This window comes from Nelumbo nucifera, chromosome 7 (assembly GCF_055504915.1).
Source record: "Nelumbo nucifera cultivar China Antique chromosome 7, China Antique-T2T, whole genome shotgun sequence".
NCBI lineage: Eukaryota > Viridiplantae > Streptophyta > Magnoliopsida > Proteales > Nelumbonaceae > Nelumbo > Nelumbo nucifera.
In genome coordinates, this window is record NC_142655.1 from 6,560,749 (window position 1) to 6,575,175 (window position 14,427).

General features: G+C 34.2%; 1 protein-coding gene and 1 long non-coding RNA gene across 2 annotated transcripts in view; one reads left to right on the forward strand and one right to left on the reverse strand.

Moving 5' to 3' along the window:
* Positions 1-7,073: 7,073 nt before the first annotated feature.
* LOC148790120 (uncharacterized) lies at positions 7,074-11,785 on the reverse strand. The gene is made up of 2 exons (XR_016078233.1): positions 11,614-11,785; positions 7,074-8,106 (listed from the first exon to the last, which is right to left on the reverse strand). It is a non-coding gene; the product is annotated as an uncharacterized LOC148790120 (long non-coding RNA).
* A 2,374-nt stretch (positions 11,786-14,159) lies between these two features.
* LOC104597374 (insulin-degrading enzyme-like 1, peroxisomal) overlaps positions 14,160-14,427 on the forward strand; it is a 111,631-nt gene continuing 111,363 nt past the window's right edge. The window contains exon 1 of the mRNA XM_088891984.1: positions 14,160-14,368. Coding sequence (XP_088748110.1) covers positions 14,246-14,368 — 123 coding nt within the window. The 5' untranslated portion in view covers positions 14,160-14,245. The remainder of the gene's footprint in view (positions 14,369-14,427) is intronic.

Here is a 14,427-nt window from a genome sequence, read left to right on the forward strand (position 1 = left end):
ATATTAATTAATAATTATTAATTATTGAATAATAATAGTGAATGTAATTAATGCAACATTTATGGCAATTTAATAACATCCTTTCTAGTTTCTACCGAAAAACAACAACATGATGAAAGTTGAATTGGGCAATCTTCATCATCATGGAGAATGCACAAAAAAGAAATCACACCAGTCATCCTATCCACCATGGACTTTGGTGGAAATCATGATAAAGATTTAGAGCTCGTTTGGCAAGTTTTTTTGAGAAGATCTTCTCGTAATTCTGACAGTCAATAGATGCATTGAGCTTTTGACATAAGATCTGGGCAGCCCGAAGACTGTTTGGCAGACGTGCATCTTTCCTTGTGTCGTTTCGGGTCTTTCCGTGCGAGATTAAAACGTGGAAAATGCAGGAAGCTTTATTTGGAGCTTCCTGAAATCAACCCAAAATGAGCTTCTTACGTTTTTTTGGCGCTCCATCTTTTGGCAGCGAGATCTTCGGCATGCCAAACGGGAATAGACCAATTTTCGGTCTTTCCAACTTGTAAGCAGCCGAACGACCACACAAAAAGACATGCCAAACAGGGTCTTAATAATGTGAAACACCGATATAATTAATTAATGGAGTTTGTGGAATGATGAATGGACTAATCATTTTTGATATATAAAATATAATCTTTAGTTCTTTAGTATATAGAATGCCTATAATTAATATTTATATAAATAGCACTACATAAAGATGATACTTGTTCCCATAAATATTTTAAAGAGGTAGGGTAAAATATTCTTCCAAGACTTGTTCTGTATGGAACTACTCATAACAATTTGATTCTTCTAGTCATTAGAATGCATTTGTCCATAAACTTCTGCACAATTTGAAGAGTTTTATACACTGTATATGCCACAGCTACTTCTACATCGATCAACAATAGGAATAGGATGCATCCCAACTCCAAAAATTTTTCCACCAAAAATACAATAAAAAAAAATAAAAAGCCTCCACAAACTTCATCTAACAACCAACGATCGCCCATGCAATCATAGCTACTTCCACCTTCGATGAACCATCATAGTAATTAAACAGTTGTATTGGTATGGTGTACAAACCCATCTGTTAACCTTTTGTAGAATCATTCAAATTCTCAATCCTGGTACGTTCAATCCATTCATGATTCAACCACAAACTTATTTATTTTGGATAATGATACAATCACTGACATAGAAATCCTCTAGAATGTCCACAAAATGAAGCACTTAAATTAAAAATTCAATGCAAACAACCTCCAATTAAAATAGTGTTGTGCAGCCATTTTATCAATAAGCTAGATTCAACCATGTCTGACTAATAGCTAAGGCTCAACCCAAATGAGTATAGTGGCAATACCGTGTGGTGGCGTTGCTGGTGAGAGGTAGTCGTTTGTGGATTGCGGAGGTTAGGTGTTTCAGGGAGTGCAGGCCTCTATAACGTTTTTGGGTATGCCACACATTTACACATTCAGAACAGAGCAATGGACAATAATGGACAGAATTCGGTTTTAGGAAAAAATAACTTCCACATAATGTAAAATGCTAACGGATTTGGACGAAATGTTAACCTAGGGAGGCTTTTGTCTTGTGACATCACAAAGCATGGGAGGTCTTAATCCAATTTGAAAAAGGAGGGGATGTTTTTGTATTTAGGATAAAAATAAAGAGAGGTTTTAGTCTTTTACCCTTTTTTAACTAGTAATTAAGTACATGCGTTGCACATAATAAATTTTTCTTCATATTAATTACTTGAATTTTAGATATATATCATAGTTAAGATAGAAAATGAAAATTTACAAAAGTAATAACATGATTAAAAATAAATTTAAATGCTTGTAGTAAATATGCACGTGCATTTCACATGGAAATTTTAAATTATAATAACAATTATTATTATTAAATTTTTATTCTATTTTTGTTATAAATAAAAATAATTTTTATTTTAATAATTATTTTTATTTAATATGATGAATTTATACCATTAGAAATGTTTCAAAATATTTTCAACAAAATTCTATACTTTTTCACTTTTTGTCTTCTATCTTTTTTTTTTGAATATTTATTATTCAATTCAGTTATGACATCATGGATTTCTTTGAAAAGTTAGACCATTGATCCACCATCCAAATAAGAAAATAACTTTGCTTTTAGATCAGTTTTAAATATTATATTTTATGTACATTATATAAATAATTTTGACTTATTACACTTAATTTTAGTTTCACATAATTAATATATAATTTTTTATATATTCTTTTGATTACTTATACTTTTTAATTTTTAAAAATTTATCATTTAACTATCATATCTAATGCATAATATTACAGATATACCCAATAATGAATGCATAATACTTGCTTATGCATACTTATTGGGAAACCAACCAGGTAGCGCCCATTTGGGAAGGAAAGCCAATCACTGAGGTCCACACAGAAACTCAAGTAAGGAAAGCCAATCACTGTATTTCAGACGCCAAAAGCATGGTTGAAATAGGAAGTTATTCTATTGTAAATAGCTTCTCTGGAACATGGGTACCTGCTCAACTACCATGGCTGAATCACCCCAACTCGCCACTAATGCAGAAACCCTCCTAAACATGTTCTTAGTTGATCTATATGGTGTTTGGCACCGGAGCTTGAGGTGTTCATGGTTAATCGAACTGGGCCTATTTTTTAAAATATTACTGGTTTCTAGAAAACTAATAATCAAAGCCGATCAGTTAACTGATTGATTGGTTTGGTTAACCATTGATTCAGTTCATTGATTTTTTGGTTTTTTATATTTACAATATACATTGTAAAAAATATATAAATATATAATAAAAACTAGAAATATATATAAAGTATTATATTTTAACCTATTTTTTAAAATATTACTGGTTTCTAGAAAACTAATAATCAAAGCCGATCAGTTAACTGATTGACTGGTTTGGTTAACCATTAGTTCAGTTCATTGATTTTTTGGTTTTTTATATTTACAATATACATGTAAAAAATATATAAATATATAATAAAAACTAGAAATATATATAAAGTATTATATTTTAAATAATAAATAATATATTATTTATTATGAATATACATATATACAATGCATATTTATTAATTTATACTATATAGAAAATATATAATATATAATATACTTAAATATACATAAAAATATATAGAAATATATGTATACTAGTCGGTTCAGTTAACTGTTGGTTTTGTATATTGGTTAACCAATACCGAACCGGTACCTTCGATTTTTAAAAATGCCAAATCGAAACCAAACCAGACTGGTTCAATTAATCAGATTTTTGGTTCAGTTTCAATAAGTTTTTTCAGTTTAGTTCGAGTTTTTGATTTTCTTACTCACCCCTAACCGGATCGTTTTATAAACGTTCTATTTCACATGTGGGTCCCAATTTGCAAGTGTTTCATTTCATCTATTTTTTGAAAAATACAAAAAAAAATCAGGTTGCAAGTTAATTGGGCATTTATATTATAATATATTTATAAACAGTTTTGGACCAACTTGACACTTTTTGAAAATTTGGGTAATGAAGCGACATATTTGAAAGATCAGATACTAACTTGACACTATCCTTAAAGTTCAGAGTAATAAAATGGAATTTTCCCTTACAAAAATGTGAATTTGAGAAACATGATTGACAAAATGCAATTTTCTTATCAATTCCATTTAATAATTGCTGATGTGGCACACACATGATACATCAACAGAAAAAACATTTGTGAAAAGCTACAGTGCCAAACACTCACCGATAATCAGCAATGGACATGCATCCCATGAATCTGGAGACCTCGCATAAACTTCTTTAGATTGTTAGAAAGAACAAGATTAATTATCTTCGGGGACACGCTACTCCTCTGTATTGTTTGTGCCTTTTTCTTTTTCTTTCCACTTTGTTAAAGTAAAAGGACAATAGGTAGTTAGGTGGATTAATCATTGAACCCTTTGATTGGCTACCAATGAGATTATGCAAACCTAATGCAGCATTTGTGGCAATTTAATAACATCACACCAGTCATATCCACCATGGACTTTGGTGCAAATCATGATAAAGATGGCTCGGAGTTGAAATCGGAATCGAAATCTTCTATAATCGGAATCAGAATGGTTTAATCCTATAATTTGTTTGGTTCATACAGAAATAGGAATAGAAATTAAAATCAATAGGAATGGGATTTAATTCTTAAGAAAGGGGCACGAAATGGTCATTCCCTCAAATGGGGGAATGTCACTCCAGCAGAAATGGGAATGAGATTTCGATTTCACCCAATCAAACAATTAGAATCGGAATAGCCCATTCTGATTCCGATTCCAAACCCCTAATCCAGCAAGCCAAACAAGGCCTTTGTAATGTGAAACACACGGTAATTAATTATTGGAGTTGTGGAATGATGAATGGATTAATCATCTTTATATATAAAATATAATCTTTAGTATATAGAATGCCTAAAATTAATATTTATATCGAGGATATTTTAATAGCACTATATAAAGATGAAACTTGTTTTATAAATATTTTAAAATTTTGGAGTGACACTATTAGGGTAGGTTTTCTTACCTTTTCTTTCTTTTCCCTACTTTTTCCCTCAAAACAACAAACATAACCTTAGTGTAAGGAAAAGGTAAGAAAATCTATCTGGCGTTGAGTTGGCGTTACATGTGCTCGATTAGCAATCCAATGGATTGGTGTGATATGAACCTTACTTGGTCTGTAGTTGAGATAAAATTAATAATGTCCTCCATGTGAGCGCTTACCAATAAACAGCAAACCAAATTCTACTTAATTACCACTACACATGACTCCAAAGTTTTGAATATGAGTTATGGGTCAGCAGTCTTATTTATTTATTTGATTTCATGGTTGCCCGGCAGTGATATGTCACCGAATATATTTCATGAATTCTGAGTGTGACTTCTGAAAATATTTGAATGGGCAGAGGCAGAGGCAATGGTGGCGGCGTTGGTGGTCATTCCTATGCTCAATGCCATCACTTTCATTTCCGCCTCTAGTAATGTTGTCGGAGGTGGATGAAGACAGAGGCGGCAACAATGCTAATGGGCAAAGGTGGTGGCATTGGACAGAGAAATGACCACCAGCACCGCCACCACCACCTTTGCCTCTGCCCACCTCTGGCAATGTTGCCGGAAGCGGCGGCAAACGACAATGGACGACAGTGTTGATGAATAGATCGTAAAAGGAAAAAGATGAACAGTATTTTTTACCTTTAAGTGATATATTTTTAAAAACTTAACCTATTTTTGAATTTTTTTTAAAAGTATTACTTGATATTAGGGCCTTAAAGTATTATCTGTTATAATCCCATTTTTTTAAGAAGCCATGGACTATGTGCCCCAAATTTTTTTTTTATTATTATTATTATACAACTGTTCATACTTTTGTCTCTTTGCTCGGCTTTATATATATATATATACTTATAGCCATGGCTTCTCTCTATAAAAAATGAGAGCAACTCTTCCCCAAGGGGAGAAAAAAATGATTATACAACCTTGACCTAGGGTTTCTCAAAAGGATTTTCTCCCGTCTCTCCTCTCTTCCTCTCTCTTCCCCACATCTTCTCTCTTGTAGTACACATTTTACACACGACCCAATGCGTCACTTGTATCTACTTACTACAAAAGACAAATAAAAGTTGTTCTCGATTCATTTACCAAGATACCAAAAGCCTTTTAACTTTTTCAACTTTTTCGTTTACCGAGATACCCAAACCCTTTTTTTTCTATATATCTCTTCTCCCCTCTTTCTCCTCCCTCTCCATCTTTTCCTTTCTCACACTTAGGATGAATCCGATTACATTTATTGAGTAAACGGTGCCACATAGGTGCCCCATCAGCAAAGGCCTCATTAATTACATTCGTACATATCAATGTTTGCAAACATCGATTTTTGTGCGCCTCTCCCATTTCAGGAAGCTTCATTTTGGAGCTTCCTGAAATGAGTAGGCTTTTATTGGCACTTTACTAATGTAGTGCCTAAGGGTGCCTATGTGTCATAAACACCCTCATTAATTGCTTTTCTCGGTTTTGCAGCCACACAAGTACAAAACATCTATTCAATAAACGTAAACGGAACCAAATACTTTGGAAAAATTTTCTTCAACACCTTTCATTTTGGCACTCAGGATGAAAAAGTTTAGAGAGAAAGTAAGAAGAACTAGCTTCTATCAAAGACGAAAGGGCTTCTGAAGATTAAACTTCAACTTCTGTCGATTGGGGCCATTATCCAAGATTTCTTGCTCTTCCTTTTTGTTCTCTGTTTCATTCTCTATCTCCCATTTCTTCTATCTTCTAGATTATGGGTTTTTTGTCTATTTTCTTTCTTGTTTTAGATTTTTTGAGGCTTTTTTTTTTGCATTGTTAACAAGTGATGATTTTATTTTTTGAGTTTTTTTTTTTTTTTTTTTTGTGTTGTTCACATGCGATTGTTGTTTGTCCTCTTTATTTTGGTTTTTAGATTTATAGTTTTCTCTACAAAATCAGTTATAATCGAATATTCGACATTTTAATCCAAATCGAATCCGGTTGGGATTTTTGAATATTTGACGGAATTCAAATCGAATTTGAATCACTTATTATGTAATCGGAATCGAATTCGAACATGGCCTAATTCAATTCAAATTCGCTTCATTTACAGGCCTAGACACATGCACATCTCAGTGTGCATTGGGAGATGTTTCCAATAAACAGCTGGATTGGGCATGGGGCAAGTGTGGGGTGCACTCAGTGGGGCACTGATGTGAATTCCCCTGTTATGTGGTGCCTGCACAAAAACTAGAGTTCACACCCCATAATGCTCCATAGCACATTCCGACCTTGTATTGAGAATATCTCCCGATGATAAGTATGGGAGATGATGAGACATCATTGGGAGATGTTCCCAATACAAGGTCGAAATGTGATGTGGGGCATTGTGGTGTGCTGATGTGAACTCCAAAACCCAAGGCAAGTATTGGCACTTGCATTTAGGTGCCCATTACAATAAATAAGCAATGATAGATGTGCTACAAGGTAAAATAAAAGGGTAACACAGCAAATCCACTGAATGATTATTTTTATATATCCATAAATCTCCACAACCATTGATTTTTCCGATCTTCTACACTTGATTTGAGTTCACATCTCCGCCCCACAACGTCTCACATCACATCGCCGCCGTGTATTGAGTACATCTCCCGATAATAATACCAGAATCGATGATATCATCATCATCAGAAGATGTTCCCAATACACAGCAGAGATGTGCTGTGAGTCATTGTGGGGCGGCCCCTTATGGGACGAAGATGGGATCTCACTTGATTTGTGCTAAGTTGTACACTAACCAATGAGAATTCATCAAAATTTATGAGATGGTTTTGATTGGTGAAACTTTAAACTGTGAGACTTTCCCGTATCATACCCGCACACACACATGTTTTATAATTTGATCAATCAAAACCATCCTGTGAATTTTGATAATGGTTAACTTAGCTCAAATGGTTAAGTGCAGCAGATCGATCCGGACTCTATTTCTCAAACCCAGCCATCCATACGTGACAATCAACTCATCTATGGTATGTTGGAAAGAGTGTGGGCCTGTTTCTGGGCCAACCCCTTTCGAGTTGCCACCTCTTCTCATGAGCGTCCCATGCGTAGAGGCCACTTCTGGCCACCATCCATGCGCATGTACGGTAGCAGGCTGGATGCCTGATATCACCGTCGTTCCGAGAGTTGTATACCTTGTAGCTGCCCGACCTTAGGTATTTCTTCCCATACGCCACAAAACAATAGAATTTGGTGCCAGCGAAGACATCGTCCATGAAGCTCCAAGAAATTTTTTGGTTGGGACGAAGCCAGTGCAGGCCAATGTCGTTGTCCTTGGACCAGCATTGGATCCTCAGTGGAACATTTAACCCATTTTTCACGCTCACTACTCTTTTACCCAAATAGAAGCTGCCAAGAGATGGCTGGGCCATGGCTAATGCCAATATGAGAATATGAATAATACCAGTCACCCTGGTATTACCCATACTTTTAGATCAGATGGTTGTGGTTGATGCTGTGTTTGCTAATTAACTCTTGGTCCTCTACCTGTAACAAGAAAGCAATGGTGAATGGGTTTAAATGCTTTATATTCTTCTTTCCTTTTTGAAGTAAATTATGTTGGAAGAGATCTACCCATATGATGGTGTAAAAAAGATGCAACAAGCCAACAAGGGAGTTGAACAGATCCGGATTTATAATAAGAAGGAAATTAAATTGATTGTGGGTGAGCCCAAATAGCTATATATTTGATTTTTTTCTTGTTTTCCTAAAAATTACAAAAAACTATAAAAAATTGAGGGATTGGAAAGGAAAGGGAAAAGAGAGTATAAGATGATGTGGACCCATGTGATGTGATGCATGGATTGGAATTAAAAGATGGCCATGTTCTATAAGGGAGTGATGAGATTCAGTCAGGAAAACTGAATTTGGTTTGGGTTAAATACTAGGCCCACATTTTTTTTTGTTAAAATTTAAAAAAAAAAGGTAAATTGCTGAAACCTCCCTTGAAGTTTGGTAATTGCAATCATCTCCCCTGAATTTTCTGGCATAGTTGCAAGTAGACCCCCCTCTGTTATTATCCTCTAAAACAAGACATAAAAATGTTCAAAATACTAATGTAGTAACTTTGACCAGAATGTTTATTTTCCAAGTTTCTCTACTAATGAATATCTACCCCAAACCCTTCTATCTCTTTTTTGAAATAAATTTATTTTTCAAAATTTCCCTTCATATAAATCATTGAAAGGTAAAGCTACAACTTTAAATTCTTTTTTTTTTCTTGTTTTCATAAAGTTTTTATGGCTTTTTTTTGTGTAGAAACCAGCCTCAATAATAACTGCTTGGGTATGTGGGACTTCGTGCCTCTTTTTAGAAAATTCTAATATAAGGAGTCTATTGGCAACTGTGTTAGAAAGTTCAGGAGAGGTGATTGCAATTACGAAACTTTAGGGGAGGTTTTAGCAACAATCTAAAACTGAATGGGAGGTTTAAGCAATTTACCCAAAATTTTCATAAAATTTCAAGAGGTTCGAAAGAAAAGGGAGAAGAAAAGATAATGAGATGGGAAAAATCTATTATACCAGATAAACATGATTCCATAAGAGCTTAGACCAATCAAAGCACCCAACACCACCTGATTGGTCACCTCTTTTTATGATAATGTAAGTTTTTATAGTATCATGCCTTTCTGATATCATGATTGATATATTAATTTTTTACAATGGTGGTGTCAAAGTCCAGAGTGCAACTGGGCTAGAAACAAAGAGTGGGCTAAGCAACTTGTCAAGAGTGAATATGCTAGTGTTTTGTAAACATGGGCCCATATGGGGTGCATACCTTATTCGTATGGAATTAGATGTGTTCAGGCCCAAAGCTTGAGCCCAACCTGACCATTAGACCTAGATCTTGAGCTCAAGCCTAATGCTTATAGAAAGCCCAAAGCCTGACATGGAATTTGGTCACAAAGATATTTTTATTTTTTTACTCAAACAACAAAATTGATTTATTTATATTAAACTACTTAAAATCCCAAAATTAATGAAAAATCGCACTATGGTCCAAGAAAAGAGAAGAGAAACAAATAAAAATATAAAATATATTTTCTATTATATATAATTAATTATTAATTATATAAAATATATATTTTATTATATACAAATATATATTTTATTATATAAAATATTATTAGGCAGGCTGGGCTAGGGTTGGCCCAGCCCAAAAAAGTCAAGCCTAGTGTTTTAGATACAAACTTGAGCCCACCAGCCTAGAATTATGTCCAAGCTCAAAAAATAATAGGCCAGACTAACCCATTGAGTTACCTGACCCATGAACAAATCTATATGATACACTGGCTTGTTCATTCTTGATGGATTTACCTAACCCATCCAGTCCATAAGAGTGTGAAGTGCCATTTTATTGACCTTCATCATGTGAGTTCAAATTGTTCACAAACCTATTTGTAACATGGGTAATCACATACACCACATTTGCTTGGTATGTATGACCCACATATAAGGTTACTTGATGTGGCATTTCATGATCCACCAATTCCGGTAGGTGGAACATTGGGTAACCCATCATTAAGGGGTCAACTCTAATATATTTCCTCACGGATTATATAAAATTTAAAATCTAGTGTATAGTTTTCAAGAGATCTTATGGGTTCTTGAATCAATGGAAAGGTGCTTGCTTTGTGAGAAAAATTTGAGTCGAGTCAATCTCCAAACTTCAAAATATGTCTTTTGCAGTACCCCTGAACTTTCAAATTGTGTCTAATAGGTGAAATGACAAAAATGACAGGCATGACAGTTAAGTGAAATGATAGAAATGCCTATCAGGTGTTATATAATTTTCTTTATCTGTCACTTCCATAAACCAATTCAAGAGTTGAGCAGACCCGTTTCCATCCAGAGACTTTTCAACGAGCTTCATTGTAGTAGAGGAAGCCTTGAGCCTTGAGTAGTATAATTCTTCGTCTAGTTCCAGTTGATTGTCTGGTTATAGTTGATTGTTGAACATGGGAGCTTGAATAGGGGAGTGGGAGCTTTAAGAGTTAATCAGTGTCTGGTTTCATAACCCTTCTTTCCCTTTCCTTCTTTTAACACTCAGACGAAATGGGTAAATTGGTTAGAAAAATATCATAAAAGGATAATTTTGCCATTTTGAAATTATTTAATGCGAACCTAATGTCATGTGATAATGTTGACTAACAATCAACTAACGGTAAAGACCTATTAGACACAATTTGAAAATTCAAGATACTGCAGAGACACATTTTGAAATTTGGGGACTAACTTGATACAACCACCAAAGTTCAGGGTACTATTCAAAAAATTTCCCTTTTTTAGGGTTCTTGGGACTACACAACCACTGGGGTAGCCCATCCCCACGCCCGTTACCCCTAAGGCCCTAACCTTGGTGGTAGTAGAATTTGTTCCCCGATCTCTACAAGATCAACCAATTAAAGGGTTGTTTGACGATATGATTGGTTTTGTTTTTTCACCCGTAGAGCACCATCAGTCGGTTTCGTTTTATTTTTATTTTGAAAATAAAAACAACTATAACATCACCAAATTTATATTGCTTTTGCCGATGTTTCTACTGCTCTTGTTTTTATGTGAGCAACTGTTTTTGCTTTTAAACACAAAATCATATACATCCCAAAAACCATCTAATTAAGATTATGCATTACAGTTATCTTAATCAATGTTGATTTAGATGTAGACAATCTTGGGACCCATTGGCTCTCAATTTTCTGTCGATGTTTTTTTTTAAATGGTGCAGATTGGAGAGTTGGACAGATAAATCAGTACCGGACCCATTATTCGGTTCAATACAGTCATCAAAACAAAGTGCAATTGAAATTGGAAAGAACTATTGAATTCAACAGTCTGACCCACAAATGTATTTATCAACCAAAAGTTTCAGATTTTATTGTGTATATGAACTTAAAGCCTACGATTTATCTGGTTGGGTGTATGGAAAAGGAACAGAGATGCATGCATTGGATTGAAAATAAAAGAAAATTAAAACAATAAGAATAAGAGATGGAACCTTTGATATAATGATATATATATATATATATATATATATCTATTGCTGATATCTGGTGGAACCCATCATTCTCGTCGTTCACAGGGAAGAGAATGCCCTCTTCCCATTTTTTTTCCCTTAATCAATAAAAGATATTCCTTTAAAGAACCTCCATCACCACACCTGGTGATGATGAAAGAGGAAGAGAGGAGAAAAGAATGGTATTTATAAAGATCGCAATAGGTTAAAGCTATATTTGGCTTAAGTTTGAAGACCATTTTACTCTCTTTTTCATGGTTGTAATTCTTTTCCCTTTTTCTTTTCTAACTTATTAGTTAAGAGCATGATACGTTGCTGTTCTTTTTTTTGTTTTTAAATTCATACACTAAACATAGTTATAGACCATAAAAAGTATAGAGGAAAGGAAATGGAGGTTAAATTTAGGCTATAATTTGGTTTGATAGATAACAAGAAAGAAACAGAAAATTCAAGGGAATGTTGTTAACAAATTTGTGAAATTCATTTGGAGAATTTTCCTTCACCACTTTCACATCCTTAGAGAAAAAAAAGAAAGATGTATACTTATCACCACTTTCACATACTAATGTAAGTGAATGTGCATAGCATAAGTGCAAATAAAGGGTTAAGATATAAGCCAACATTACATAAATCAACTTTAACTTTCATGACCTACACTAAAACCAAGGCAATTATCCCTCTTATCTAATAAGTATAGATAAGTTGGTGTGGCTAATAACTGCTGCGGAGTGAAATCTTACGAATAACAAATTTGTAGATTATTTTGAAATTAAAATTAAGCAAATTTATGAAGATAATCAATTACAACCAGTTGTAAAAGTGGGATTTAATACAATTTTCTTTTAAAAGGTAAAAATAAAAATTAAGGAGAACCAATAATAATTATATTACTAAATTTTATGGACAAAATTGCCCTCACGAAATCAGGACTAAAATAAACTCTAGTCACACATCAAATGCATTACAAAATGAATGGGAGTGCAAAGGGGCCTGTAGTAACACAACCGTATGAGATTCATAGTCCAAAACTGATGAATCTTTTCTAAAGAACACCATAGCATGAACATAAAAATGACAATTAAGTTGTGATTCATATTCCTCAGAATTCAACTAAAGTTTTAAGTTTCACTATTGACCTGACACAACCCTCATTTGTTTAAACTTAGGACTAGGAATCTGAGACAAGCTCACATTACCAAAGTTAAATAAATTACTTATTAATTTTCTATCAATTATGTTTTATTTATATAAGTGCCATTTGGCAAGTCTTTTTAGGAAGATCTTCCTATAGTATCGATGGCCGAAATATATAATGAGCTTTTGGGGGTCTTGTTTTTAAAGATCTAGACTTTTTGGTGATTATCTTAGTCTACCATGGCCTATAGAGCATTTAAATGAAAGATTTTAGGTAAAGAAAAACAGTACAAGCTTCCAAAATTTTGGCCATTTTAGACTTTTATGAGCTTTTAAAAGCATAGGTCTTTCTGGTTTTCTATCTTTCATTACCCCAAAATGGAAGATCATTCAAAATTTAAAAATCCCAAAAGACCATACAAAAAAAAATTTGTATCCATCTTTTCTTCAAATGCTCTATAAAATAAATTTACAACGACCCAAATGTTTTGAGAGTAACATTTAAGTTGATTTTTGTTCCATTAAATCTAGAGTGGTTATTAGCCAACAGTGGTTGTTGATAATCACCAATCAAATTCCAGCATTTTTCCTGAAAAGAGTACAAATACAAACTTGTAAAATACAAAATCTTATATTTTATATTACTTTGCATGTATTTACATTATACATATAACAAGCACAAATGAGCAAAATATCTCATGTACATGATATTTATGGGTGCAACTATGATACCCGAAAAACACTAGAAGCTTACAACCACTCAAGTGGTATTTATCAAAATTCATTCAGGGTGCTTTCATTTTGGTTGGTCAAGCTCATATATACCTAAAAAAACAAGAATAACTGTCATATCACATCAGAAAAACATCCAAACATTTTTTTTAATATAGAAGTTGTTTTCTTTGCCCCAAGTATTTAACATGGGGCACAAATGAGCGAAAAAAAACACTCTAGCACAGGCCCGCCCAAGTTATACAGCACATCCCGTCGTGCATTGAAAACATCTCTCGATGATAGATAGAAATGTAGGAGATTAATTTGAACTCGCCCAAATTGCACGTCTAGCGACTTAAGTTTATGTGGCAGATTATCGTGATACCACGTCATTCTCTTGTTTTTTTCGCTTCGGACACGTCACCCTCTTATTGTCTCGCTACCTTTTGCAAAGCGAAATTTTGGTTCATCCACAGAGAGCCATCTAGGGATCTATGTCTTTGATGAACGGCTTGAATTGGGGATGGTGGGATAGACTCGACGTGTTTCGTTGTTATCCGTCTGATCTCCTCAGACCTATCAGATAGAGTTCTTAATCTTGTCCGGTGTCTGGTGAGCGTTGAGCCGTTGATGGATTATTGCCTTATTTGACAAGCTAATTGTTATATTACGATTTACGAACGCTGACTCAGTAAGTCTGCATTCTTCGTCATCTTTGTTCAGAAAGAGAGAGAGGGCGGAGAACCGAGCTAAGCGTGAAGGGAAAATGGCGGTCGGAATTATAGAAGTGGAGATATTGAAACCTTGCACCGACAAGAGAGAGTACAGGAGGATCGTCCTCCGCAACTCTCTCGAAGTCCTCCTCATCAGTGACCCCGATACCGATAAGGTATTGATAGTAATCAGAAAATGGGTCATCCTCATTTGCTTTCTTTTGGTTTTCCTAGT